The sequence below is a fragment of the Lontra canadensis genome, unplaced genomic scaffold, assembly GCF_010015895.1.
Source record: "Lontra canadensis isolate GAN:19392208 unplaced genomic scaffold, GSC_riverotter_1.0 scaffold35, whole genome shotgun sequence".
NCBI lineage: Eukaryota > Metazoa > Chordata > Mammalia > Carnivora > Mustelidae > Lontra > Lontra canadensis.
Window position 1 is genome coordinate 4,943,094 of NW_022631029.1, and position 25,203 is coordinate 4,968,296.

Below are 25,203 nucleotides of genomic sequence, written 5' to 3' on the forward strand. Positions count from 1 at the left end.
CCTCCTCCTTCTCCGCCCCGCGGGCGGCACCCCGGCCCCGTCCAGCGGCTGCTCGCGTCGTCGGTTTCCGAGTTCGATTGCTTACGGAGCAGATTTTTTTTCCCCCCTATTTTTCCTTTTACGATTTGAAAAAGAGAAGAGAACGCACAGCAGGCTGGGACAGGGAAGAGCCACCAGCTGCCCCCACGTGGACACCAATGAGGGGAAAGGGAGTTGGAAGCAAACTCAGTCCAGCTGGCCTTGAGGCTTCAACTTCTGCCGGACTCTGAGGCCTGGGGTCATGACTCTCATGCCGGGCAGGTGGAAGGCTTTACCTGTCCTGGGCTGGACTTGAGCCCCTGCCCGTCTTTAGCAACCAACCCCCCACCCCCTCCACCACACACACCGGACACCTGCGCTGGGCTCTGATACCCGTCTGCGACATGGATAAGTATGGGGACCTGGGCCTGGAGGCCAGTAAATTCATCGAGGATCTGAACATGTACGAGGCCTCCAAGGATGGACTCTTCCGAGTGGACAAGGGGGCAGGCAACAACCCTGAGTTTGAGGAAACGCGCCGGGTGTTTGCCACCAAAATGGCCAAGATCCACCTCCAGCAGCAGCAACAGCTCTTGCAGGAGGAGACCCTGCCCAGGGGGAGCCGGGGCCCAGTCAACGGTGGGGCCCCCACGGGCCCACAGGCCCGCCGGGACGCTGGTGTGAGCAGCAAGCTGACCGTGGATGGTGCTGCCAAGCCCCCTCTCGCTGCCTCCATGGTGGGTCCTGGGACAGCTGCCTCTGTCGCCCCCGGGCAGCCCTTATACCCACCCCAGGAGCAGAGGGCCAGAACATATGCCCGCGGCGCAAGTCACGGCAGCCAGGACTGCGGCTCCAAGGAAAACCTGGCAGGCTGGGAGATGTCTGGCTTCCGCCCACTGGGCTCCTGCGAGGACCCTTCCTGCCTCACCCACGGAGACTATTATGACAACCTCTCCTTGGCAAGCCCAAAGTGGGCTGATGAACCCCGAGTGTCCCCCGGCATCAGGCCGGGCGCAGGGAGTGGGTGGCCTAGCTCCCCAGGGACAGACGCACCACTGCCCAAACCCTCCAGGGACCATTCCCTGTACCAGCCTCAGCTGTCCCTGAGCTCCAGCAGGTCATTTGAGAGCAGCCAGGATGGTGCTGGTGGCCGCGGTGACGAGAAGCCGGCTGGGCTTTGGACTACCTCCTCCTCCCCTCGGGTGAGCCCTGGCCTTTCTTCCCCAGGCCCAGAGAATGGGGCCATGGTAGGGCCCCCTCCGCCCAGGACCTCCTCTTTCTTAGCCCCCTTGGCCCAGAGCTGCCCCAGCCAAGGAGCTCTTCCAAGAACAAACTCGGGGGTGGGCAGCGAGGTTTCAGGCCCGATGCCCAAAGTTACGGTGGACCCTCAAGTCTGGTTCCAAGACGGACCCAAAGCTTACCTTTCTAGTTCTGCCTCATCATCCTCACCAGCCAGCGTGGACAGCATGCCTTCGGGTGCGGCCCCTGGGCTGGGTCCCAAGCCAGTCTGCACAGACCCTGGCGTTGGTCCCAAGCTCAGCCCCACCAGCCTCGTCCACCCAGTGATGTCCACCCCGCCTGAGTTACCTTGTAAAGAAGGTCCCCCTGGCTGGTCGTCGGAGGGCAGCCTGGGGCCTGCGCTCCCGGAGAGCCCCAGCCCCCCCAGGGTGAGGCTGCCCTGCCAGACCCTCGTCCCAGGCCCCGAGCTCGGGCCCTCCGCTGCCGAATTGAAATTAGAAGCCCTAACCCAACGTCTGGAGCGAGAAATGGACGCGCACCCGAAGGCCGATTATTTTGGTGAGTGAGAGACGTGTGGCGTTGCCCACCATGAGTGACGAGGTCCCTGCGTTTTGGGAGGTGCTCCCTGCCCATCAGGGATGCTGCAGCTGCCCGTCAGTGCCGCGCCTTTTTTTTTTTTTTTTTAAATGTGCGGTTTCCTCTTTTGGCGGCTGCTTCAGATTCAGAAACTTGAAAGCATCCCTGAGTTGAAAGCGGATCTTGCAGCTGGGAGTTACCCACGTGCAGGTGGGCGGGGGCGGGGCAGGATGGCTCCTGATGGCTCTCCAAAAAGGGAAATGCTGTGCCTTCAGGTTTCAGGGGTTTCTGGTGTGCCCCAGAGCCTCTCTCGGGGACGGGCTTGTGCAGGAACTTGAATGGGAGCAGCTTCTGGGGTCCAGGCACTCCTCTGGGTTCCATCCACTGGTGGCTGGGCCAGGTGGGTCTGGCTGTTTGAGGACCCGTGTTTGGGCAGGGGTGTGTGTGTGTGTGTCTGGAGGTTATGTGTGCCGTTGCAAGATTAACGTGGAAGGCTTTGTTCTCGAGCAATAGTGGTTCTCAAAGTGTAGTCTCAAGACCAGCAGCATCCCTTCACCCACGAACTGGTTAGAAAGCAAATGATGTGTTGACTCCCGGAAATTTCAAACCTGTGGACCAGGTGTCTCCGAAGAACTCAGCCCTCAGCCTGGGTTCCAGCCCCCAGCCAGGTGACACACACAGCCCCGGCACCTGGTGGGTTGGGAGGGGCTTCCTTGCTGGTTTTACTCACCATTTCGGTGTCTTGTTTTAGTCTTTTTTGAACCTCGAACTTTGGCAACTGCTAGCTTCAGCTTTTTCTTTTGCCCTGTCCGGGTTTGGAAGCCACGAGAAAGTGGCTCTCTTGCTCTGTGGAGTCACAATGTTGTGGTCTCATAGGAGAATGAACTAGAAAGCCTATTTTTAGCAGAGTCTGAGGGTTTTTGTCCCCCCCCCCCATTTTTGAACTCTGGGGAATTGGGGACACGATCTCCCCACTCTGAGGCCTGAGGCCCTTGGGAAGCTGAGTCCCAGGAGGGTGCCTGCTGCCGCCCCCACCCGCCTAGGAGGGCAGGGCTGGGGAAGGCCTATGGCGGTCAGTTCTCTGCGAATGGCTATGGCCTGAGGGGCTGGGAGGGACGGGGTCCTGGGCGAGCATGGCCACACGGTGGTCCGTATCCTCCTGAAGCCTCATGGGACCAGCTCTCACGGCACAAAGGGCGCTGGGAGGTTGGGGTGACCTCGTTGGCTTATGTTTCTGAGCATACGGCACCGTCTGGCTGCTCTCTGTCTCTTTCCCTTTGCAGATGTCCCCCCTTGGCGAATAACGCTTACTGGGAATATTGTGACTTTCAACAGCAAACTGGTGCTTAATTTTTAATTCTGGGCTGATTAAACAACAAAACAGCCATTTTCCTCTGTCGGGGAGGCAGGCTCACACAGGGGATCAGGGCGGAGGTGTTTGCTAACACCATTCATTCAACATGTGTTTATTGAGCACCTGCCTTGGGCTCTGTGCCCTGTTCAAGGCCTTGGCACACAGACAGAACAGGACAGACAGGGCAGTGGAAGGAGACGGCAGGTGGATCAGATAAATAATCAAATCCTGGGGAGAGATACAGGTGGAGAAGGGGGTGGAGCCTCCGGGTGGGTGTTGGCAGAGAGGTTTCGGGTTTTAAGTCAGGGGATCAGGGAGCGCCCCATCAGGAAGGTGGCATTGGAGGAAAAGCCTGGAGGAGGCAACATCTGCCCTGGGGGAGGGCGTTCTGGGTGGGCAGACAGCAGGGGCAAAGGCCCTGGGGCCGGTCTACGCCTGGTCCCACGCTGGGCAATTACCTTCTACCATTTAATTTACTAGTTGCAACAACCCTGGGAAGCAGGTTCTATCATTAGACCCGTTTCACCGACTAGGACAATAAAGCCTGGGGAAGTCAGATCACTTAACCCAGGCCTCCCAGGTGGTGGTGTTGGGCATAGCTGTGCATTGGAGCCCCCCAGTTCAGACACTGTGCCCATGCCCCTAACCAGCATCGCCATGCTGCCTCCCAAGCACAGATGCGGAAAGCTGTTTCGTGTCTGTATTTATTTATTTTTGTGGATTTGGTTTTTATTTTTAATTGAGATGAACATCCCACACCACGTAATTAGCCATTTTAAAGTAAACAGTTCAGTGGCATTTAGTACATTCAGCGTTTTACAAACACCAACTCCAATAGTCTCAAAACATTTTTGTCACCCTGAAAGGAAACCCCATACCCATAAAAAGCAGTCACTCCCCATTCTCCCTCCTTCTGGAAGCCACCCATATGTGCTCTGTCTCTGTGGATTTACCCATTCTGGGTAGATCATGTAAATGGAGTCATATTTTATTTTTTGCCTACGCATGACCTTCATGTATAGAAAACTCCAAAGACCACACACACACACACTCACACACACACAAAACCTGCGCAGTGAACAGTGAGTGTCCTTCCCGAAGCCTGGGTTCCTAGTCCAGTGCCCCGGGTGTAATGAATGTACGTACGTGTGTGTGTGTGTGTATGTGTGTGTGTGTGAGTCTCCACGCTCCATGCCATCCACCTGCTCTTTGCCTCTGCCATGGAACGGGGTGTCTGGGCCACTGCTGCGTGTCTGTGTGTGTTGAGCAGGTTCAGTGTGACCGCTGCGTGGCTGTGCCCTGGGTCACAGAAACAGCGGTCACGGTAGCCCTTGAGAAGGGCCTGTCCACAGGGTACAAGCCCAGCTGTAGGAGGAACCCCCAGGGGTGGGATGGTGTGTCCCGGCTTATTGCCCTTTCTAGTTGCTGTCTGCAGAGTTGGTCCGGGGCCCTCGCTACCCCGCACACAGGAGAGCACTTGCCTCACGCCTGCTTTGGCAGCCGAGTCTCTATTGGCACTTCCGTGGCCAGCTGTGTGGCCAAGGAGGAAGTCTCTCATCGGAGCCTCTGGTGGTCAATTCTTGGCCTCACCCTGCTGGGGGACCTCCTGTTTCTAGGTTTCCCCCCCTCCCCATCTGTGGTGCGAAGCGTCCAGCCTTGCTGAAGGGCTCCCCACATGGAGGCCTTCCCTTCCCTAGATCTGGTGTTCTTTGAAAGATCGTGTCTGCCCAACACCCTGCGTTTCTTGAATCAGGAGGAGATTTTACTTCCAAATAGAAGAGTATCTATGGCTACAGGGCTCTTGCCTGCAAGAGGCAGGGTAAGGTAACCATGACCATCGGGGTTGACATAGGTCTAGCCAGGAGCCAAGCAAAGGCGTTGTTTGGGCTGGTTACATGGGCCCCTTCCTGGGGTGAACGGAGGTGTTCCTTCCTGTCGGTGTTTCCACTGTGGGAAGAGCTTCTGGATCCCTGCTCTTGCCTTTGAGGACCCTTAGGTCTGAAGACACCTCAGTTTCCGGTAACTGACTTGCTTGTCTCCAAGGACGCTTCTGGCACTTTCCTTGGCCATCTTTGTGGGGTTGGTACCATGTGGTCCCAGGGGCTCCTTCTCCCCCCGCCTCCCTTTTCTTTGCTGTTCCTCCTCTGTGGCCTCTTTGTGTCTTTGTGCCTGTGAGGAAAGAGGCCAGGACAGATTCTGGATGCTGCTTGGTGAGTGTTGCTGCTTTGCCCAGTGCCCTGTGCGGCTCCTGCTTTAACACCGCTCTTTACACTGCAGAGGAAGGGAAGAGGTCACCGTGCTTTTGTTGACTCTTTCCTGGCCTTTTCCTCCACGGCATCCACTGTCTTCCTCACAGGGGTTCCCGCCTCCCTTCCGAAGGAAAAAGGATACAAAGAAGCCACCTGTGACGGCCTGGGTTTCCCGGGAAGCAGATTCAGACATTGGAGCGTGCAGGGGGCTCCCACGGGGGAGCCCTGGGGAGGAGGGGAAGGACACGGGCAGAGGAGGGCTCCAGCCGCAGTGCAGGCCTCACGGGCCTGGGCCCACCCCGCAGGGAGCACAGAGCTGCAGAAGCGCTGCAGAAGCCCTTCAGAAACGTCCTGAGTTTGGGGGAGCTATCCAGGCCTTCACACTCTCCCCCGACCCCCCGCGCCAGTTGGTCATTAGGTGTGGGACGCCCTGGCCTCTACCTTGGCCGAGGTAGCCCTGTGCAGCTGGGGCAGAGCCCAAGGGAAGGACGGGCGAGGCCACCACCTCAAAGTGGCTGACACAGCCCCCGTCCCCCCTCCCGTCCTAAGGCAGATAAGACCCCTTTGGCAGTGACCTTTGGGCTCTGTGACCGATCCTGACCACCGTCTGTCTAGGGCCTGTGGCGCACTAGGCTTTGGGGATGTGGCCTGTGTTACCCTTCACAGTCAGATGCCAGTACTCTGTTCCCGGTGGAGAAACTGAGGCCCATGACTTGCTCAAGACCACATGGGCGTGAGTAGTGGTGTATCACACCAGGTGGGCTCTGACGCCTCCCACAGGGGACCCGCTGGTCTGTTGCTCTGTTTGTCCTTCCAGTTTCACTCTGCGCGCAGCCGCCGTGGGGGCGTCGTGGGCTCTGAGCCTGGAGGACCTGTGCCTTCCCTCCAGGCTGTGGGCCTGGGGATCCGTCACTGCTAACGCCCCCCTGGGAGGGCACCAGGCCCTGAGTCTGGAGTGGAGGCCGCTCTGCCAGACGTGGTCAGGCATCAGGGGTGGACAGGCCAGAAAAGGTTGGCTGGGGGGGTCTCCCTCACCCGGCGAGTGGGTGGCGGGGCTCCTCCCCACCCTGCACAGAGAGAAGAGGCTGCCTCTGTCCTTAGTTTTCCTGTTTCCCGTGGGCCTTCCGGTTGCAGCCACAGACCCGCCTGTGCTTGGGAGCCAGTAAACAGGTGTGATTCCGCCGGGGAATGGCCCCACCCCTGCCGGGGGCCAGGGAGCCGGTCACGCTTGATGTCTTATGACTAGAAGCCACAAGGTTCATTCGCCGCCATCCAGACAAGGACTGTGTAAAGGTCCTAGCTGCTCCTTTCCAGCGGACAGTCTCGCAAACCTTGGGCAGCACGTGGATTGTCCTAATGCCCTTTGAAGCACGCCCTGTCTGACTTCATGAGCAGCAGATGCTTGAAATGTGGGGCTTACTTCTAGCCCCGGATGAAAAATTGGGGGTGGTTCCAGAGCGCTCTTCCTGGCAATCCTGTAATAGGGTAGCCCCCCCTCCCCAGAATTCCAGGACAAGAGGCCTGCATGTACCCTAGAGGTCCCTGTGACACCCCCCACCCCCGCTAAATATCAGGCATTTCAGTAAAGCCAAACCACGGGCTGAAGTAGAAGAGAAGGTACCAGAACCATCTGGTTCTGAGTATCTGGCAGGACCAAGCGTGGTTCCCTGGGCACTTAGATTCCTTCCGGAGACTCCGGGCCACAGTGTGGACCTGCCTGAAGCCCGGCTTTCATTGCCATGGAAGTGAATTTCTGAGCCTCTGGTAACTCTTGTAAATGCCACCCGAGACCCTGGTTCTACCTGTCCAGCTCTGCAGTCCTGGGACAGAGAGACACCCTTGGTCCTTTAGAAATCTCCTTCTCAAAATCAGGAAGGCATATCGTGTTTAGCTTTCTAGGGAGGTACAGGATACGCCTATCGTAGGTGCCCGCAACGTGAACATGCCCGTGTCACCAGATGGAGGCACAGAACATGGCTGGCGGTGACCCCGTGCTTCCCTCGCCGTGGCCAGGGAGCCATGCTGAGCTCACGGCCCTCCGTCACACCAGCCTCCCTGCTGGGCCCCCAGCTCCTGGAACTGCCCCCCACCCCTGCCCACCTCCTCAGGCTCCTTGTCTTTGCCCTTCCCCAGCCGGCATCCTTCCGGCCCACCTAGAGGTGCCTGCCCCTGTGACCCCACACCAGGAAAGGGGGGTTCTCCAGCTGGAACCCTGACATCAGGTTCCAACGGTGTTGGCCAGGTCCCATCACGCTGTCTCTCTGCCGTCCTCCCTCCTCGGGACGGTATGTTTCTGCTCTATTCCTCTGTGACCAGGAAAGAATGCCTTGTCTTTTCTATTAATAATCCACAGCATGAAGCTGACCTTCTGACAGGACAGTTTCTTGCCAGAGGGTTAAAAACAAACTCGTATTTCTTTACATCTTTTTTTTTTTAAGATGTATTTATTTATATTTTAGAGAGAGAGAGAGAGAACAAGAGAGCAAGAGTGAGAATATGAGTGGGAGGGACAGAGGGAGAGGGAGAGAGAATCCCAAGCTGACTCCCAGCCGAGCACAGAGCCCTATGCAGGGCTCGATCCCACGACCCTGAGCTCATGACCTGCGCCGAAGCCAAGAGTTGGGATACTTAACTGACTGAGCCGCCCCAGTGCCCCTTCTTTATGTCTTTTGACTTACGACTGCCACCTGAGACACGAGAAAACCAGGTGTTCTGGGCCTGATCCCACCAGGAGGCCCAGGCATGGCGGTGGGCAAGCTGTTCTTCCTCTGAGGGCTTGTCCCGGCCCCAAGCGCTGTGTCTGTGGCTCTGGGTCCCATCAGAGGCTTGGCTGTTAGCTGATTGAGTAACGCAGGGATGGGGGAGCATTCATGTCAGTAGCGGTGAGAGCCCAGAAAGGCGGTGGGGGCTGGACGGCCTTGCCTTCCCTCCCTCTCCCGGACATCTACGGAGGGGAAGCCCAAGTTTGTATTTTAGTGACGGTTACGTTGTCTGTTGCAAACGGTCATCATTTTGACTTTAGGTATCTGGAAAATACATACCGTTAAACCAAGAGCCATGAATCACTGACGTGCTACCATCCTGAGGACAATCATTGTGGTGGTTTTCTGCAGGAAGTTTCCAGAGCAGAGCCAGAACCCGCCGTGACTCAGGATGTGTCATGCGCGTGTTCGTGGCTCTCTGGCCAGATGTAGAAGCATCGACTCAGCCGGAGGTCACCCACGGGGCTCTGCAGAGTGTGTCTAAGGAAGGCAGGATGAGGAAAGGAGAGATCTCTAGGAAAGCATCACATGCAGGGTGTTACGTCTGTTACCCACCCTGGAGGCCATTTGGAAGCTCTCGTTCTAATGAAACGTGAGGTCAAGTTGGGGGGACAGGGGGTAGCACTGGCCGCGGGGCTTGCTGGCCTTGTTTTCCCTGGTGCGCCCCAGGCTTCCTCCGTGGACTCCTGTGATGGCCTTGGTGGTGCTGGGTCCGTGGACGCTGGACAGTGACCTCAGGGCCTGGCCCCATGAGGGGCCCACACAGCAGGTGCTCGGAGGATGTCTGTTGGAGGAATGGAGGGGCTTCTGTTGGGATGTGAAGGGAGACGGGGAAGATATTTGTAGCTGCAGTTATGGCTCTGAAACAATTGTGCTAAAATGTGTCGCTGTGCACTAGCCACTTTTCTAATCATCGCACACCATTGGCTTATTCAGTCCTTCCAATAAGCCCATTATGCTAGGCCCATTTAGTAGGCGGGCCAACTGAGGTACACAGAAGTTAAGTAACCTGCTGAGCACATTAATCAAGGAGCTTGGCTGAGTCTGAGGTCTTGACAACACCGTGGCGCTGCCTGTCCGCTCCTGAGAATGCAGTGGCTTACCGATAAGGAGAACCTTCGGGGGGAAATGCAGCCCTGAGTGGGTCAGGGCTGAGGTCTTCCCCTTCTGTGGTGGAGGGAGGCAGGGCACGGAGGGGCACCTGGGCTCGCTGGAGGAGCCGTGCCCGCACCAGCCCCTCCCTGCCGGCCCGAGATGGAACCATGAGGCTCAGAAGGACACCGAGGCCATGCAGTGACCTTGACTGCGTACGACCCCTGGGACCCGCTGACTTGTGTTTCTCTGTGAGGTGTCGGTTAGGACCAGCAGGTCTTGCTTTCAGGGAGCTCATGACACCCCCGAGTGTTGTGGGCAAGGATAGAGGTGTGCCCGGATGCCTCGGTCTGAGAGGATCAGTGTCAACCCTGAGACGGTGCAGGGAGGGATGCTTAGAACCAAACATGGGACCAAAGGACGCTTAGAGTCCATCCGGCAAAGCGAACAGAAACCTTACCCGACAACAAAACAGGCCTCCAGAATTCCCAGGGCGCGTCCACGGCAGGATAGTACTTGCCAGCAAATATTTATATCGGCTCCAGGTTTTGTTTTTCATTTGTCCCCTCCCAGGGAAACCAGCTGGACACGGAACATCAGGGTCACGTTGGAAGGCTGGAGACTTTCTGCTGGAGTGTCTCAAAGGGAATACATCAGGGTCGGTGGCCAGGCTATTTTTAAGTTTTGAGAGCCACGAGTTGAGACGTGGCCAAGTTCCTTCCTCCTCTTTCTTGGTCTGTGACTCAACTCTGCGTGTCCCAGGAGAGCAAGGACTGGTTACTCCCGGTTACTGGAAGTCTGTTGGGAGCCTGTCAGGGACCTCGGTCCTTTCTCCCCGACACATGCATTTGCAGTCTATAGAAAGTTCTGGAAGCCTGCTCTGAGGCCGTCTGTCGCTGGAGAGGAGGGGCCTTGAGTTCAGTGTGTACCTGCCCTTCGGCTGACCCTGGTAATTTGAGGATGAGAGGACAGGGCACTCCTCTTACAATGCGGGCCCTGAGTCTGGGGGTGAACACGTGTCACAGCAGGCTCTGGGCCCGACAGCACGCAGTGGTCATTCTGGCGTGCTGAGAGAGTAGCGTGCTTGCCTCTTGCTGACGGGAGGCTCTCTGGTAGTAGTAGCAGCCTGGCTTTTGTTCCGAGCCTCCCTCCCAGCAGGGCGGAACCCAGCTGTGGCCCATCTGCTCAAGGGATGGCCCCCTGCTCATCCGGGGCATAAGGGTGGAGCTTTTGCACCGCTGAAATGTCACCTGTCCTGTTCCTCTCTCCCCTACGGTGGCTTGCCTTGCTTCCCGATGAGGCAGGGAGGTACTGAATTTAGGAAGACGGACTTGGGGGCAGCCTAGCTGATGGCTAGCCGAGCTGCACCCCTGGGGTGTTTACTGACAGAAGTCCCTTCACTGTAAACATGCTGGGGACAGGAGAGCGGGAGGCCGGCTTGCCTGTGCCAGCTTGGGCATCCTGCTTTGGGTCTTTTGCCCTTGGATTCCTCACCTCATGGACACTGCTCGTCCTGAGCTCGATATAATTCTCTTCCCTTCCCTGGGCTGCGAGCCTCCGGAGGAACCTGTGAGAGCACTGTCCCCAACCGGGGTGACTCTGAAATACCTCCCTGCGCCTAATAATGCTTGTCGTCCTCCGTCTCAATCACGAAGCTAAAATGACATTTTGGGGGGGAACCCCTTAAGCTATATAAAAAGCCCCACTTAAATAAGGAAAATGAAGAAATAAAACCTGGGTGGTTTCTGTCTTACTTAGATACACGGAGCTCTGGAGTCCTGAAGTGGGGGTTGTGGGTGTGACCCCTCAGGGGGTCACCTGCCCCTCACCCCAGCTCTACCCTGGACCCTTTACTCACCTCTGTCCATCACCACATCCAGTTCCAAGCACAGAGAACATACTCCTTTGGTTGCAGTCATTATGGAACAGCTACTGTACACAGGAGACGGGATTAGGATCGGTGGACCTTCCTTCCTCTGCTGAGATGTGGGCTCCCTGAGAGTGGGGTGTCCGTTCTGTTCACCACTGTGTCCCAAGGCCCCAGGCAGTGCCCGGCCCACAGTGCTCGTCGAATGAGCGAGTGAACCCCGTGGCCCATGGAAGGATGGGGACGGTCCCCAAGTCCCTCCCAAGGGCTGGGGCGTTGAGTGTGGAGGTTACCACTGGGGTGGGCACGCACTCCGGTGCCAGTCCACACCTCCCACACATGTGCTGGAGGGTTCTAGGCCGGTAGGAGCACCAGGGTAACCTCAAAACCTCACCCTGGCTGGGAGGGACTCCGATGAATTCTCCCACCGGGCTGGAAGGTGCTTCGGGTAGCCTTCCGGGGGCTGGGGGTGCTGGAAGGGATTGGATGTCAGGGTTTGTCTGGGCGGAAGCTTTGCAGAGCTCCAGGGACCAAAGTCCTGGGAAAGTTGGGACAGGAACAGGGAGACCTGCTAGCAGACGTGTTCCTAGCTGAGAAGACGTTCACATTATACTAAAGTAGAATTTGAGGAACTGCGTGTAGGCTCTGGATCTGCCCTGGGCAGACTCCTCGACAGTCTCGTGCCTCAGTTTCCCCGTCAGGAAAATGTGGACATGGCCGTCGTGAAGACTAAATTAGTTAACAGAGATCTGTGCCCGTGAGTTGGGGAGCCGCTAGCCGCAGGCATCGGCCAAGCACTTGGACTTGTGGCTGGTCCGAACGAGATGTGCTCCAAGTGTGAGATATGGTCTGGGGATCTGAAGATGTGGTATGGGAAAAGAAATGTAAAGTAGCTCATTAATATTTTTATGTCGATTCTGTGTTTAAACAAGAATACTTGGGACATACTGGGCTAAGTAAAATGTATCTTTAAAATCAGTTTCACCCATTTTTTAAAAAGGATTTTATTTATCTATTTGACAGAGAGAGCGAGCACACAAGGAGGTAGAGAGGCAGGCAGAGGGAGGAACAGACTCCCCGCTGAGTGGAGAGCTTGAGGCAGGACTCGATCCCAGGACCCTGGCATCATGACCTGAGCCGAAGGCAGATGGCTTAACCCACTCAGCTACCCGGGACCCCAGTTTCACCCATTTTTGCTTTTTTAAGTGTGGCTACTTGAAAATAGAAACTCGCAGGCAGCCTGCACTTTTTCTGTCCGTCCCCGCTGTGCTTCCTAAAGCATTTGGAGTATGGCCTGTGCGGACTGCTGGCTGGGCAGGCACTTAACATTATTGTTTGCCTCCAAATATCAAAGCATCTTTACGTTGTCCCATTTAAAGGCCACGCCCAATGGGGTTGTTCTGATCCACAAATGCTTAAACAAGCAAGAAGATTCTAATATGTTCCGTTGCCAGTCCCTGAAACGAGCCCACTGAAGCCATACGCTCATTGCAGGAGGGGCCAAGACGGCTCTCACAGCCCCTGAAGTAGGTCTTTTCTGATGCAGGAAGAAGGTACTTTGGGGCCTGAGCCGGTGGTGGTGGTAGCTGAGCCAGTTTTCCAAGACCTTCGTAACACATTGAGTCTAGCGAGGACAAGCGGGGACCGCTCGTCCCCTTGCCGTCTTTAGAGAAAGGAAAGACAGTGTTTCCGGCAAGAGAGGTGGGAGAGGCCCTCTGGGATTGGGCTCTGCTGGGCCCCGGCCAGCAAGGGCCCATACCCTGCCCCTCTGGCTGGGCTCTGGAGGCCTTGCCTGGGCGTGGGGAGAGTGGCCAAGTTGGGTGGCCTTCCAGGCAGCCTCCAAAGGCCTGATTGTCTGCGGCCTCTTCTAGCATGGCTGACGCCTTCCTCTCTGGTGCTGGGGCTGAGACAGAGGCCCTTTGGTGGCTGGCCTCGGAGGTCAGGCCATTTTCAGAGCCAATCATCCCTCCTCTGCCTGTGGCCCCTGGCCACCCCCCCCTCCCGCAGAGTCCACCCATGCCTGAGGTGTGGGTGTGGGGAGCAGCGGCCCTGCCTGGGTTTACAGCCAGAGAGCAAAGGAAGCGAGGTGGGGGGGGAGCAGGAAGAAAGGAACCGATGTAGAGTAAACCAGCAGGGCCTCAGCCCAGCTGCGCACTCTGTGGGGTTTCCACCTCTGCACTGGATACTCAGGGGCAGGCCCAGGGCCCTTCTGCTGCGTGGCCTTTTCTGACCCCGCCGTAGAAGTGGCTGGGTGTCACTTCTGCTATTCTCCCTTGGTCAAAGCAGTGCCAAGCCCTCCCCTATTCACGCGCATTCCCCCCACCTCTGGTTGGAAGGTGTGTCAAGGAATTTGTGGCTGTGTTTTTAAAAAAACCGCATTTACATTCCCTGAAATGTGCTGTGGGATGGGGTTTAAACAAATGCTCGCACCCATGTAACGGGTGCTCCTGTCAAGATCTAGAAGAGTTCCAACCCTGGGAAGCTCCCTCGTGCCTCTTCTAGTCAGTGTCTACCACCCCCCACCACTATTCTGATTTTTTCATCATTTATTAGTTTTACCTGTCCTAAACACAGTATACATGTATTTATACGGTATTCACATATAGCCGATCCTCATTATTCACGGATTCCGCATTTGTGAATTTGCCTGTTAGCTGAAATTTATTTGGAACCCCGAAATTCACTCGTGGCGCTCTGGCGATTATCTGGGGACTCGCGCAGAGGTGTGACCCCACACACAATCCCAGCTGAGGGTGCACGGGGCCATGCTCTGTCTGCTTGTTTGGCCCTCATCCTGTAAACATGCGTCTCCCTTGCCGTCTCTTTAGTGCTGTGTTTTTTGCATTCTTGGGCTCTTTGTCGGTGAATGTTATGTTCCGAATGTTCCCCGAGTGCCGTGCTGCCTGGTATTCCTGAGTTCAAGGAGGCTGCGATGTGCCTCATGGGGACACGCTTATCTAACCTGCGCTAGATAAGCTTCCTTCAGGCACGAGTCCTGGTGCTGTGGGCCCTGAGCTCAACGTTAATGAAATCAACAATGCATATTACATCAGGTGTCTTTCAGCAGAAGCACAGATAAAACAAGGTTATGTACTGATTAATTGATGAAAAGGTTGTGCCCAGAGGCTGGCAGGAACCTAACCCTATATTTCCTCTGGGAGCAAGTTTCACTATTCGCTAATCTGGTATTTGCAGTGACTTTGTGGAGCGCTGTGCATAGTGAATATCGAGACTTGACTGTAGTACTCTTTTGTCTGGCGTAGTTCACTCAGAGCTTGTGACGTTTGTCTCTCTTGTTGTGTGTGTTACACGTCTGTCCTTTTTGTACTGCGAAGGAGTATTCCATTCCACAAGTACACATTTAGTTTTTCCATTTCCCTGCGGAGGACTGTTTGGGTTCTTTGGCTCGGGGGCTGAATAATAAGTCTGCTGGGATTGTTTGTGTGGACATCTACTCTACCCACTTCTCCCGGGTAGATGCCCAGGAGTGGAATTGCTGGACCATATAACAGGAGAATATTTAGCATTTCAGCAGCTGCCAACAAGCTTTCCAGAGGCGCCCTGCCCTGTAACAACCCCCTCCCTCTGCTACAAGCCGTGTGTGAGAGCCCTTCCATGGTTCTTGACCGGCTGTGTCACAGGTTTCTCTGGGCTCTGCCCCATGGGTGACTTTCTAAACCAGCTCCTCTCTGACCTGGTATCACTTGACTGACCCCCTTCCAGCTTCTTCTGTTGAAATACAGTGATTTTCATCCCTTTTTTGGTGATTTCATCCCCCCCTTTTTTTTAATGCTCCCAAGGCTTTGATCCCCCACCCCTGGCTTTCACGAACACAGAGCACTTCTGTGGTTTTTGCCATTTCTAAAAACTTAAGCACAACTAACTGGGAAAGTCAGAAACTCTGAACAAACAGAAATAATGATAGAAGGGGCCCGTCATTCCGACTAGGGGTGGTCACTGTTAAGATAGGCTTTTGTTCTTGCACATAGATATTTCATTTTTCAAAAGATTTTTATTTACTCATTTATGTGTGAGAGAGAGAAGAGCCTGGGAGAGGGGCAGAGGGGAGAGGGAGAAGCAGGCTTCCCACTGAGCAGGGAGCCCAATGGGGGGCTCAATCCTGGGACCCCGGGATCATCGATCATCGATCGAAGGCAGATGATTAACCGACTGAGCTACCCAGGCGCCCCAGATAGTTTATTTTTAAGCATCTGAGTGAACGAACGTGAACTTTGTTAGAGAATAGAGTCTTTGGCGGGAGTTGTCCTGGTGGAGGGCCCCTCGGGATGCCCAAACACCAGTGCTCAGAAGCCAGCCAGTGAACCCTTTCCCCCTTCAGCTGCTTGTTGGAAATGCTACTTCTGTTCAGTTTCTGGTACCCACTGGGAGGCTTTATGTCACCCCACCGGCGTGATTTTTTTTGAAGGCCAGCCAGAGTCTAATTTTATGTAGTCCTTAGAGAATCAGAGTGGAGAGCTGGGGGCCACAGGAAGCTCTTCTCCGGACCCTCCTGACAAAGCCCTCTTCACTCCGGGGAGCCCGCCACAGGAGGGAGCTCCCTGCCCAGGGGCGGCCAGAATGTAGGTTGCTTCTGGTGGTGAGCCAGTCTTCCCTCTGTCCAGCCAGCAAGCAGGCTTCCTTAGGATGGGACCCAGTCAGTCGCCGGACCAGTCCCGTGGAAACAAAACCAGGACCTGTCCCTGTTTAGCTTTGCCTCTGCATGTGGGTGTCTACCTTGTTTTCTGTTTTGCATACTTTAGTGTTTTAATAATATTTGTGTGAACATTTTTGTTTTTTGTTCCAGCTCTGTTGAGAGGTAATTCACACACCATAGCCCATCCTTTGAAAGTATACAATTTGGTGGTGTAGCTGCCAAATGTATACTGTACGTGTATATATGTTTATCCTGTATATGTGTATAAAAATGTTTTATTTTTTATTTCTAAAGATTTTGTTTATTTACTTTGAGAGAGAGCGAGCAAGAAAGATCACAGAGGCAGAGGGGGAAGCTGACTCCTTGCAGAGCAGAGAGACTGTTGTGGGGCTTGACCCCAGAACACTGAGATCATGACTTGAGCTGAAGGCAGACATTTAACCGGCTAAGCCACCCAGGCGCCCCCCGGCCCAGTATCTGATTTTAGAATATCTTTCTCACCCCCCAAAAGCGAGACCTCCCCCAGTGGCAGACGCTCCCTGCTTCTTCTCCCCCAATCCTAGGCAGGCACCAATCTACTCACCGCCTCTGTGCGCACCCATCTGGGGCCGCATTTTTTATTTTTTTGCTTAGGGAAAATCCTGTTAAATTACTGGGTCATGGGGCGCCTGGGTGGCTCAGTGGGTTAAGCCTCTGCCTTCAGCTCAGGTCATGATCTCAGGGTCCTGGGATCGAGCCCCACATCTGGGCTCTCTGCTCAGCAGGGAGCCTGCTTCCCTCTCTCTCTCTCTGCCTGCCTCTCTGCTTACTTGTGATCTCTCTCTGTCGAATAAATAAATAAATTCTTAAAAATTACTGGGTTAGATGGTGTGAAAGTTTTTTAGGGCTTTTGCCACGTGGTGCCACACCGCTGTCCCGAAGCCTTGTCCACATTTAGGCTTGCACCAGCTCTGCAAGCTGCACCTCGGTGACACTGTCATTGTTCCTTGTCTTTGCCGGAGGGCCAGTGACGTGTGGTATCCCGTGTTGCATGTGGCTCCTGGCAAGGGGGAAGACAGTTTCCTGGGCTGATCGGATCTGGGAAGGGTGCCAGTGGTGGGGGGTGGAGACAGGCAGTGGGGGAAGGACGGGGGAGGGGGAGCCTAGAGGCGCAGGGCAGGGTGCTGCTGAGCTGGGCTGGGGGTGCAGGGCCTGCTCAGGGGCCCCTTGAACGCTGTGTTCCTGTGGGGAGCGGAGGGCAGGGAAGGATTGAGGCCCAAGAACGGGAGTGCCCTGGGGCCGCCTGGAACCTATGGGCAGCGTGGCAAGGCAAGCTCTAGCCTGCAGGGATTAGGAAATTGAGGCAGAAACTTCCTTCCCCACCGCGATGAAGCGAAGCCATCGTTGGTTTCGAGCAGCTTTCAGAGTGAAGAAAGCAGGCTGGCGTAATGACCCCGTAGCCCAGAATGGCCTTAAATACTTCCTTTGTGGCTTGGGGAGAGGTTCTCTCCTTGATGCTGGAGCTTCGGGTGCATGGGAGAGAGGGCAGAGGTGAGGAAGGCCCCGGGTGCAGGTAGGAGGATGCTGGTTGTGTTATCTACACCCATGGCTCTTGATCTTGGCCGCCCCTTAGATCCATCTGAGGTGCACTGGCTACATCCCCAGACTGGAACCAGAGTCTCTGGAGGTGGTGGTGGAGAATGGCCATCGGCATGGTGGGGGGTCAGGGGGCCCAGCACCCACGGCCTCCGGGAGTGGGGGTTGTGAACTTCCGTGGAGCCAGGAGGAAGACTCTTGCTGGGGTCATTGGTCCAGCTCTGCCCTGAACGCTTGGCCCCTTTTGCAGAACCTGTTGACTCCCAGAGCCACCAGGGTCCACAGGCTGCAACCTTCGGCCGAGGAAAAGCCTTGTTCAACCTGTGGCCAGAATAACTCGTTCACCTGTGCCCCACGGAGACTGCCCCCTCCCAGCCAACTCCCAAGCTTGACTGCCTGCCCTGAACCCTGCCTTGAGCCCTTTGCGGCACAGTAGGGGGGTCCTGGGTGTGCGATTCCACGTGGTGTGTGGCGTCGGGGCGGAGTAGAGGGGATGCCCTGGGGTGGCCACTGTGGGGTGGGGGCGGCCACCCTCCTCACGGAGAGAAGAGCAGGCACCGGGATGGGGCGAGGCCCAGACCAGAGCTGGGGTTGGGGGGGTGGAGGCCGGGGAAGGTTGCAGGGCCCCGTGGGCTAGCCTGATGGAGCCTTCTTATTTCAAACCTTATCATACCAACCAGAGGTACCCCCTGGGTCGTCACCCAGGTTGGCTGTGCGTTTGGCCAAAGGAGGGTTGCAGGGTTGGCTGCCCAGCCATCCGCGGGAAGGAGGCAGGAGTCCTGTCGTCCCCGAGCTTCACGCTGAGGCTGCTTTCTGGCCTCCCTGGTCGTCAATCCAGCCTTTGCAAGGGAGTGGGGAAGGGGCTGTGGCCCTAACCCAAAGTTGCTTTTTGACTCTGGGTGCCTGGGAGATCGTTTAATCCCAGTTTGGGATAACTGATTTCACGTGGAACATGGCCCCGGCGAGGTGTGTCTGCATTTGATCAGTAATACTGTGTTACTGGTTCTCCAATAGTTTTCCTGGAGCTTGTGGGGGGGGGGGGGGAAATGCCAGGGGCCATAGTGAGAGCTGGTTCAGTCCCACTGAGGCCAGAGGGCTTTACCTTTCCTCTGTTCTATGGATTTGAGGTTTCACTGATTGGCTGATTGATTGATTGGAGAAAAGTTTCTTTCTCTCTAAAGCACATTGCAAACCACAGCTGTGCACAGAGAGGTGACCCGAGCTGTCCGTCACTGAGCCCTTAGCAAGCCGTGGTGATAACAGTAATCATCAAATGTCCAGTTCCTGGCTTTTTGTCTACTTCCAGTGAATTGAAAAGCTCCTTTATTAAGGCCTGTTCTCCCTGCTCTGGCTTCTTCAGGACATTATCATCCGTGTTAGTTGTGTTCCGCCCGGTACCCAGTCTTTCTTCTTAGCACCTGGAAGACTCTAGAAAGCTCTGGACCAGCGCCAGAGGCCGTGCCCCTCCCTCTTCCCCCAGCCTCCTGGATGACAGTGATCAACCTTGAAGGAGCCCATCAAGGGTTAAGGTAGGGGCTCTGTCTTCCAGGAGGTTCTGCCTGGAAGCGGCCCCAGGAGGTGTGAGCCACAGGGGGTCCTCCACGGTCTCCGGTGGCTCTCCCAGCAGGAAACCTGGCCCCTCCTGCAAACCCTGGGGAGTGTCCCCCCATGAGTCTGGCCTGCTGCCTGCCGTGCATGATGGGACGTGTGTCTGTCTTCCCCTGTCCTTCCTCTCCAGCGCCACACACACCTCCTTGTTCAGGACCGTACTTCCTGTCGCCTCCCATGTCCTAGGGGCCCCGTCGGGAGTTTCCTTGCGTCCAGCCCAGCTGGCTCCTTGGGGTCACCCTGATCATCCTAGCTGTGCACCCGCCTCTGGCTTTCTTACCTTTTCCCCAGCCTGCACCACCCTCCCCTCCCTGGACTCTGCCTTTCCGATGCATCCAGTCCTTGTCCTGGACCTCCCCTGTGTTCCTTCCGTCTGTGGGGCTGCCAGAGCCAGAAGCTACCGGGTCTCCGCCCTCCTCGAGCTCATCGTCCTGTTAGATAAGAGGAGACGTAAACCACGAGCCCCACCTGGGCCACAAGCCACGAAAGACAGGTGGACGAGGCTCTCAAACAGTCCTTGGTGGCTCTCGGCCTCCCACCGTACATCATTTAAAACAGGAAAGTGTCCCTAGTCCTTGCCCTTTCCTGTGGGAATATTATGATTTTTAAAAGAATCCCAGATGGCCACTTTGGAAGGCATTTGGAGAGTTTTTTTTTTTTTCTTTTCAAAACGCAACATACTCTTCCCATACATCCCGGCAATGTCGCGCTGTGGTGTTTATCCAGATGAACTGAAAACACGTCTACACCAATGTATTTATAGCAGCTTTCTTCATAATTGCCCAAGCTTGGAGCAAGCCAGATGTCCTTCAGGAGGGGAACGGATACATAAACGGTGGTCTGTCCAGACAATGGGATCTTACCCAGAGCCACTAAAGAGGAATGAGCCATCCAGCTGTGACAAGACGTGGGGGGACCTTAAATGCATATTACTGAGCAAGACATGTCAATCTGAAAAGGCCATGTACCGTACGATGCCACTTCCATGACGTTCTGGAAAAGGCAAAACGATGGAGACACTAAGAAGATCAGCAGTTGCCAGGGGTTGGGGGAGGGAGGGAGGGATGAGCGGGGGGAGCACGGAGGATTTTGAGGGCAGTGAAACTTTCCGTGTGCTGTTGTGATGATGGAGACGGGTCATATACATTTGTGCAAACCCACTGGGTGTTCAGCAGCTCATGTAAGTTACGGAGTCTGGGTGATGGTGTGTGAATGTGGGTTCATTGGTTGGAACACATGTAGCCCTCTGGTGGGGGATGCTGATAGTGGGGGGAGGCAGTGTACATGGGGGGGAGAAATATATAGGAAATCTCTCCCTTCTGCTCAGTTTTTTTTTTTTTTTTAATTTTACAGAGAGAGAGATCACAAGTAGGCAGAGAGGCAGGCAGAAAGAGAAGGGGAAGCAGGCTCCCCGCTGAGCAGAGAGCCTGACGCGGGGCTGGATCCCAGGACCCTGAGATCATGAGCTGAGCCGAAGGCAGAGGCTTAACGCACTGAGCCACCCAGGCGCCCCCCTTCTGCTCAGTTTTAATGTGATCTTCAAACGGTTCTGACAAATCATTTCTGTTAATGGAAGTGCCAGAAGGAAGCCAACCAAAATGATAAATGTCATGGTAGAAAAAAGTCCCCACCAAGTCCAAAGATCTTTCAAACACCTGCCCCCCCACCCCCCAGTTCCCCAAGCTCCTGCAGTCATCCTGGGAAGCAGAGGCCGCGGGCTCAGGTACATTTTCTGCTGGGGTCTCATCATGCCCAGGACCCCAGGCCGCGTCTCTGGTCGGGAGGGGTAGGTTTGGCCTCTGCCTCAGAGCTGCAGCCAAGAAAGGGCTCTGCTTGTCCCCCCCCACCCCCAGCGAGCTTTATTTGTGGATTTGCTGGTGCCCCAACATGTGAAAACATGAAACTTTGAGCCCTTGGACCTTTTCTTCCTCTTTACTCTCTTAATCCCTCTTATAAATGCAGTGTGTGGGGATGCCTGGGGGGCTCAGTCGGTTAAGCATCTGCCTTTGGCTCAGGTCATGATGCCAGGGTCCTGGGATTAAGCCCCTCATCAGGCTCCCTGCTCAGCAGGGAGCCTGCCTGCTTCTCCCTTTCCTTCTACCGCTCCTCCTACTTGTGCTCTCTTGCTCTGTCAAATAAATAAATAAAATCTTTTGAAAAAATAAATAAATTCAGTGTGTGGACTAGAGAGGACCCAGTGTCTACTCATCCTGACTTTGGGCATTCTTTTTAATCATTGAATATCTGTTTCTTTGCCTATAAAGTGATGATAATGATGTTCTGTGGGTCTGTTATTAAAGGAAGAACCATGTCTAAATTGTGCTCCACCGTTCTAAAGACAGTCACAGGGCTGGATAACCTCCTTCCTGAGACGACCAAAAAAAAAAAACCACCAACGAACCAAAAACCAGACCAAGTGTGTAGACCAAAGGTTCTCAGGACACTGGATATCAGTCAACACAGAATGGTGATTTTTGAGAGACAGGAAGCAAGTGAGGCAGGCCCCGTGGTTGGCTGCCACATGCTGCCTTGAGACAGAGTCCAGGCTGTGACACAGGGAAGCTGAGGCAGAGCCCGCTGGACTCCTGTTGTGTCCAGATGCAGCTGACAGTCCGAGGAGATAAAGCAGCTGGAGTGAGTAGGACTCTAGCAAAATCTTTACAAAGCACATGCCTCTGAGAAAAGCACTTGTATCCCTGTTACAAAAGTAATTCTCAGGGTGCCTGGGTGGCTCCATCAGCTGGGTGTCTGATTCCTGATTTCAGCTCAGGTTGCGATCTCAGGGTCATGGGATCGAGTCCCACGTCTGTCTCGGTGCTCAACATGGAGTCTGCTCGAGATCCTCTCTCTTCCTCTCCCTCTGCCCCTCCCCCTTTAAAATAAATACATCTTTTAAAAGAATAAAAGTAATTCTCATAGCTCAACCAAAAGAAAAAAAAAAAACGGGCAAAGATCTGAACAGCCCCTTCCCTAGAGAAGATAGAGACAATAAATCAACACATGAGAAGTTGCTCAGGCAATAACATCGTTCGTCACTGGAAAAAGAAAATGAAAATCCCAAGGAGATGTCACTGTGGCCCTCGTAGAATGGATAAAATTAAACAGACTGTCATTCCAAGCGCTGGGAAGGATGCGGAGAAATTAGAAGTCTGGTAAATTGCCGGTGGGGCTGTACGATGTTGAATTTCTCCAGAAATCAATTGGGCATCTTCTTAGAAAGTTAAACGTATACTTACTGTAAGACCCAGGCGTTCAGCCCCTAGGTCTTGCCCTGAGAAGAAAGGAAACACATTTCTATACGCACACTTGTGCGTGAGTAGCTGCATTTACTTGTCACGGTCCCACCCTGGAAATATCTCAGACGTCCATCCACAGGGCAGCGGAAAAATGCGTTGTGATGTGTTTGGACAGACACGGGACACTACGCAGTCATGGAAAGGAATGAACGCTTCCTATGTGCAGCAAGAAGAAGCCAGACCAAAGAGAGTACATATTTATATAACTTCTAGAAAACACAGACTCATCTGTGATCCCAGAAAGCAGATCAGTGGTTGCCTGGGGAATGGAGGAAGGAGGACGTGCAAAAGGCACAAAGTGGGGGAGAATCTTGGGGGATGGTGGGTGTGTTCACTGTCCTGAGTGTGGCAGTGATTTCACAGGTTTCTATAGCTGTCAAAGTTATCAAATTGTACGCTTTATTTTTTAAAACTTTTTTATTAGATTTTATTTATTTGTCAGAGAGCAAATGGGCACAGGCAGGGGGAGGGGCAGCGGGAGAGGGAGAAGCAGACTCCCCGTGGAGCAGGGAGCCTGAGATCATGACCTGAGCCGAAGGCAGATGCTCAGCTGACTGAGCCACCTAGGTGTCCCCAAACTGTACACTTTAAATGTATGATGTTTACTCTATATGACTTATACCTCCTTAAAGCTGTTTTCCAAGAGGTCATGCTGGCTACGGTTTGGAGAATAGATTTCAGGCAGTGGGTCTAACTGCAGGGGAGAGAAATGCATGTCCCTCTCTTCTAAACATGTAAGTCCTTCTTCCCCTTACTTTCTTCCTGGTTTATGAGCTCAGATGATGAGAGTAACATGGATGACATCTTTCTTCTTTTCCACTGTTGGACATTTCTCTAAAATCCTACAGCTAAGGGGCCACATGAAAGCAAAGGGGTCGAGTAGCCTTCTTGCCGAGCCCTGCCTTGCGAGGACTCCGTCTTCTCTTCCCCGGACCTGCTACTACTCACACTTGTGGTGCCCCGACACCGGATGTGCAGGCTTTCCTACCGCCACCAGCGGGCTGTCCCAAGACCCCGTTCAGTTCCGACACTCTTGACCCGTGGGTGGCACAGCCCTCGCAGACCAGGGCTCAGTCCCACAAAACTGCCATCGTGTCAGCTGCCATCACAAATCCCCTTGGTTTCCTCCCTGAGCTCGACCATCAGTAGGACAGCTCACGGAACTCAGGGAAACAGGGAAATATAAAATCATTATTTTATAATAAGGCGTGTGCTAAAGGATACAGAAGAACAGCAGGAAGCAGGGGTGCATAGGGTGAGGTCTGGGAGGGTCCCGAGCGTGGGAGCTTCTGCTCTGTGCAGTGTGGGAATGGGCACTCTCCCGGCACGTGGATGTGTGGGCCATCCCAGAAGCTGTCCAAACCCCATGCTTTGGGGATTTTTCTGGCAGCTTCATGTAGACATGAGGGACCATTAACTTGCTTTCCAGCCCTTCTCCCCTCTGGGAAGGATGGGGGTGGGGGAGAAAGTTCCAAGACCAATCATGGCTTGGTCTTCCCAGCGACCAGCCCCCATCTGAGACGCTCCCATCACCAGGAAATTCCAAGGGATTTAGGAGCTCTGTGTCGGGAACTGCGGTCAAAGACCAAGTACTAGAAGGAACTGGGGACAGAGACCAGTGGATATATTTCTTATGTCACGAGCCCTGGGCACTTGGCGAACTCACAGGGCAGGTCCGCCGGTGACACGGGTCAGCGCTCCTATCACAGGGGGCAGATTCTAGTTTCCCGCATCCTTGGGTGACCGTTCCCCGAGGGCAGTCACATCGCTCACCGTCCCCCAGCAATCTAGAGGGAGCCTGGTTCCAAGCGAGTGGCAGAGAAGCCTTTGTGGAGTGGGTGTCCCTCCGGGAGGGCAGAAGGGGCCGAGTGAGGGTCTGTGTGGGGGAAAGCCCCGTGGTTGGGGTCCCAGGTGGGAAGACAGCCCATGTGCCGGGGACAGGGCAGAAGGGGAGGTGGGCCGGGGTGGTTGGTGGGTGCTCTGGGGCAGGGCTGGGCTTAGGTTCAAATACCCAAGCAGGGGGTGTATTGAATGTGAGGGAGGACACCCCCAGAGTGTGGTGGGAATCACCACAGCTGCCAACCTGATAGGGAGAACAGGACCTTTAGGTTGGAACCTGGGCTCGAATTCCGTCTCCAAGACCTACTGGCCGTGTGCCCATCGGCAAGTTACAGGGCCTTCTAGATTGTGAATAAAACGCGTTTATCCAACAAGTCCTTCCCTGGATGCAAACTCCCATCATGAGGTTGGGTAGGTACGTTATTCCCTAGAATATGACATTGCCTTTTTTTCTTTTTTTTCATTTTTTCCAACCAAAGGAAGACTAGACCTATTTCCTGCCTGTTTAGTACCTTCCTGTGCATGTACCACAAGGCCCAGGGATGAAATACCTTCCCACCTACTTGGCTTCTCACGGGCTCTTCCTCGCTGTGTGACCGATGGCTGAGAGCACCAGCGGCTTCCTTCCTCGCTTTGTGCCCGTGCTGGACGGTCGGAGAGGCGGGAAAGGGGGTCAGCAGCCTGGAGGACGTGGGCTGCAGGAGTCAGAGTCGGGGTAGGGAGAGGCAGAAGTCAGTAGGTCAGAGCCCCTCAGGTGGAGAGGAAACCAGAGGAGAAGCCTCGGGGGTTGGGGGGTGGGGAGGAAGGCCTGTGGCACAGAGATAAAGACACAGGAAACCCCGAGAGGCCTGTGCACTTGTCCTTGTCCCCTTGGTGATGCTGTCATCCTGCCACTCGCTTTCCAAGTGGGAACGGGAGAGGGGTCTGACTTGACTCCCCAGACCCACCCAACAGGAGTCCACGTCCTCATGGTGTGTCAGCAGCATCCCACGGACTCAGAGATGCATCGGGCCTTTCCTCTTTGGGGCCCCGTCCAGAAGGCTGGCTCTCTTCCCACACCTTCCCCGTGGACAG

The 25,203-nt window shown here is 54.9% G+C and overlaps 1 protein-coding gene across 1 annotated transcript in view; it reads left to right on the forward strand.

The window, feature by feature from the left end:
- Positions 1-25,203, forward strand: part of LIMD1 (LIM domains containing 1) — a 60,392-nt gene continuing 35,189 nt past the window's right edge. The window contains exon 1 of the mRNA XM_032867830.1: positions 1-1,815. Coding sequence (XP_032723721.1) covers positions 423-1,815 — 1,393 coding nt within the window. The 5' untranslated portion in view covers positions 1-422. The remainder of the gene's footprint in view (positions 1,816-25,203) is intronic.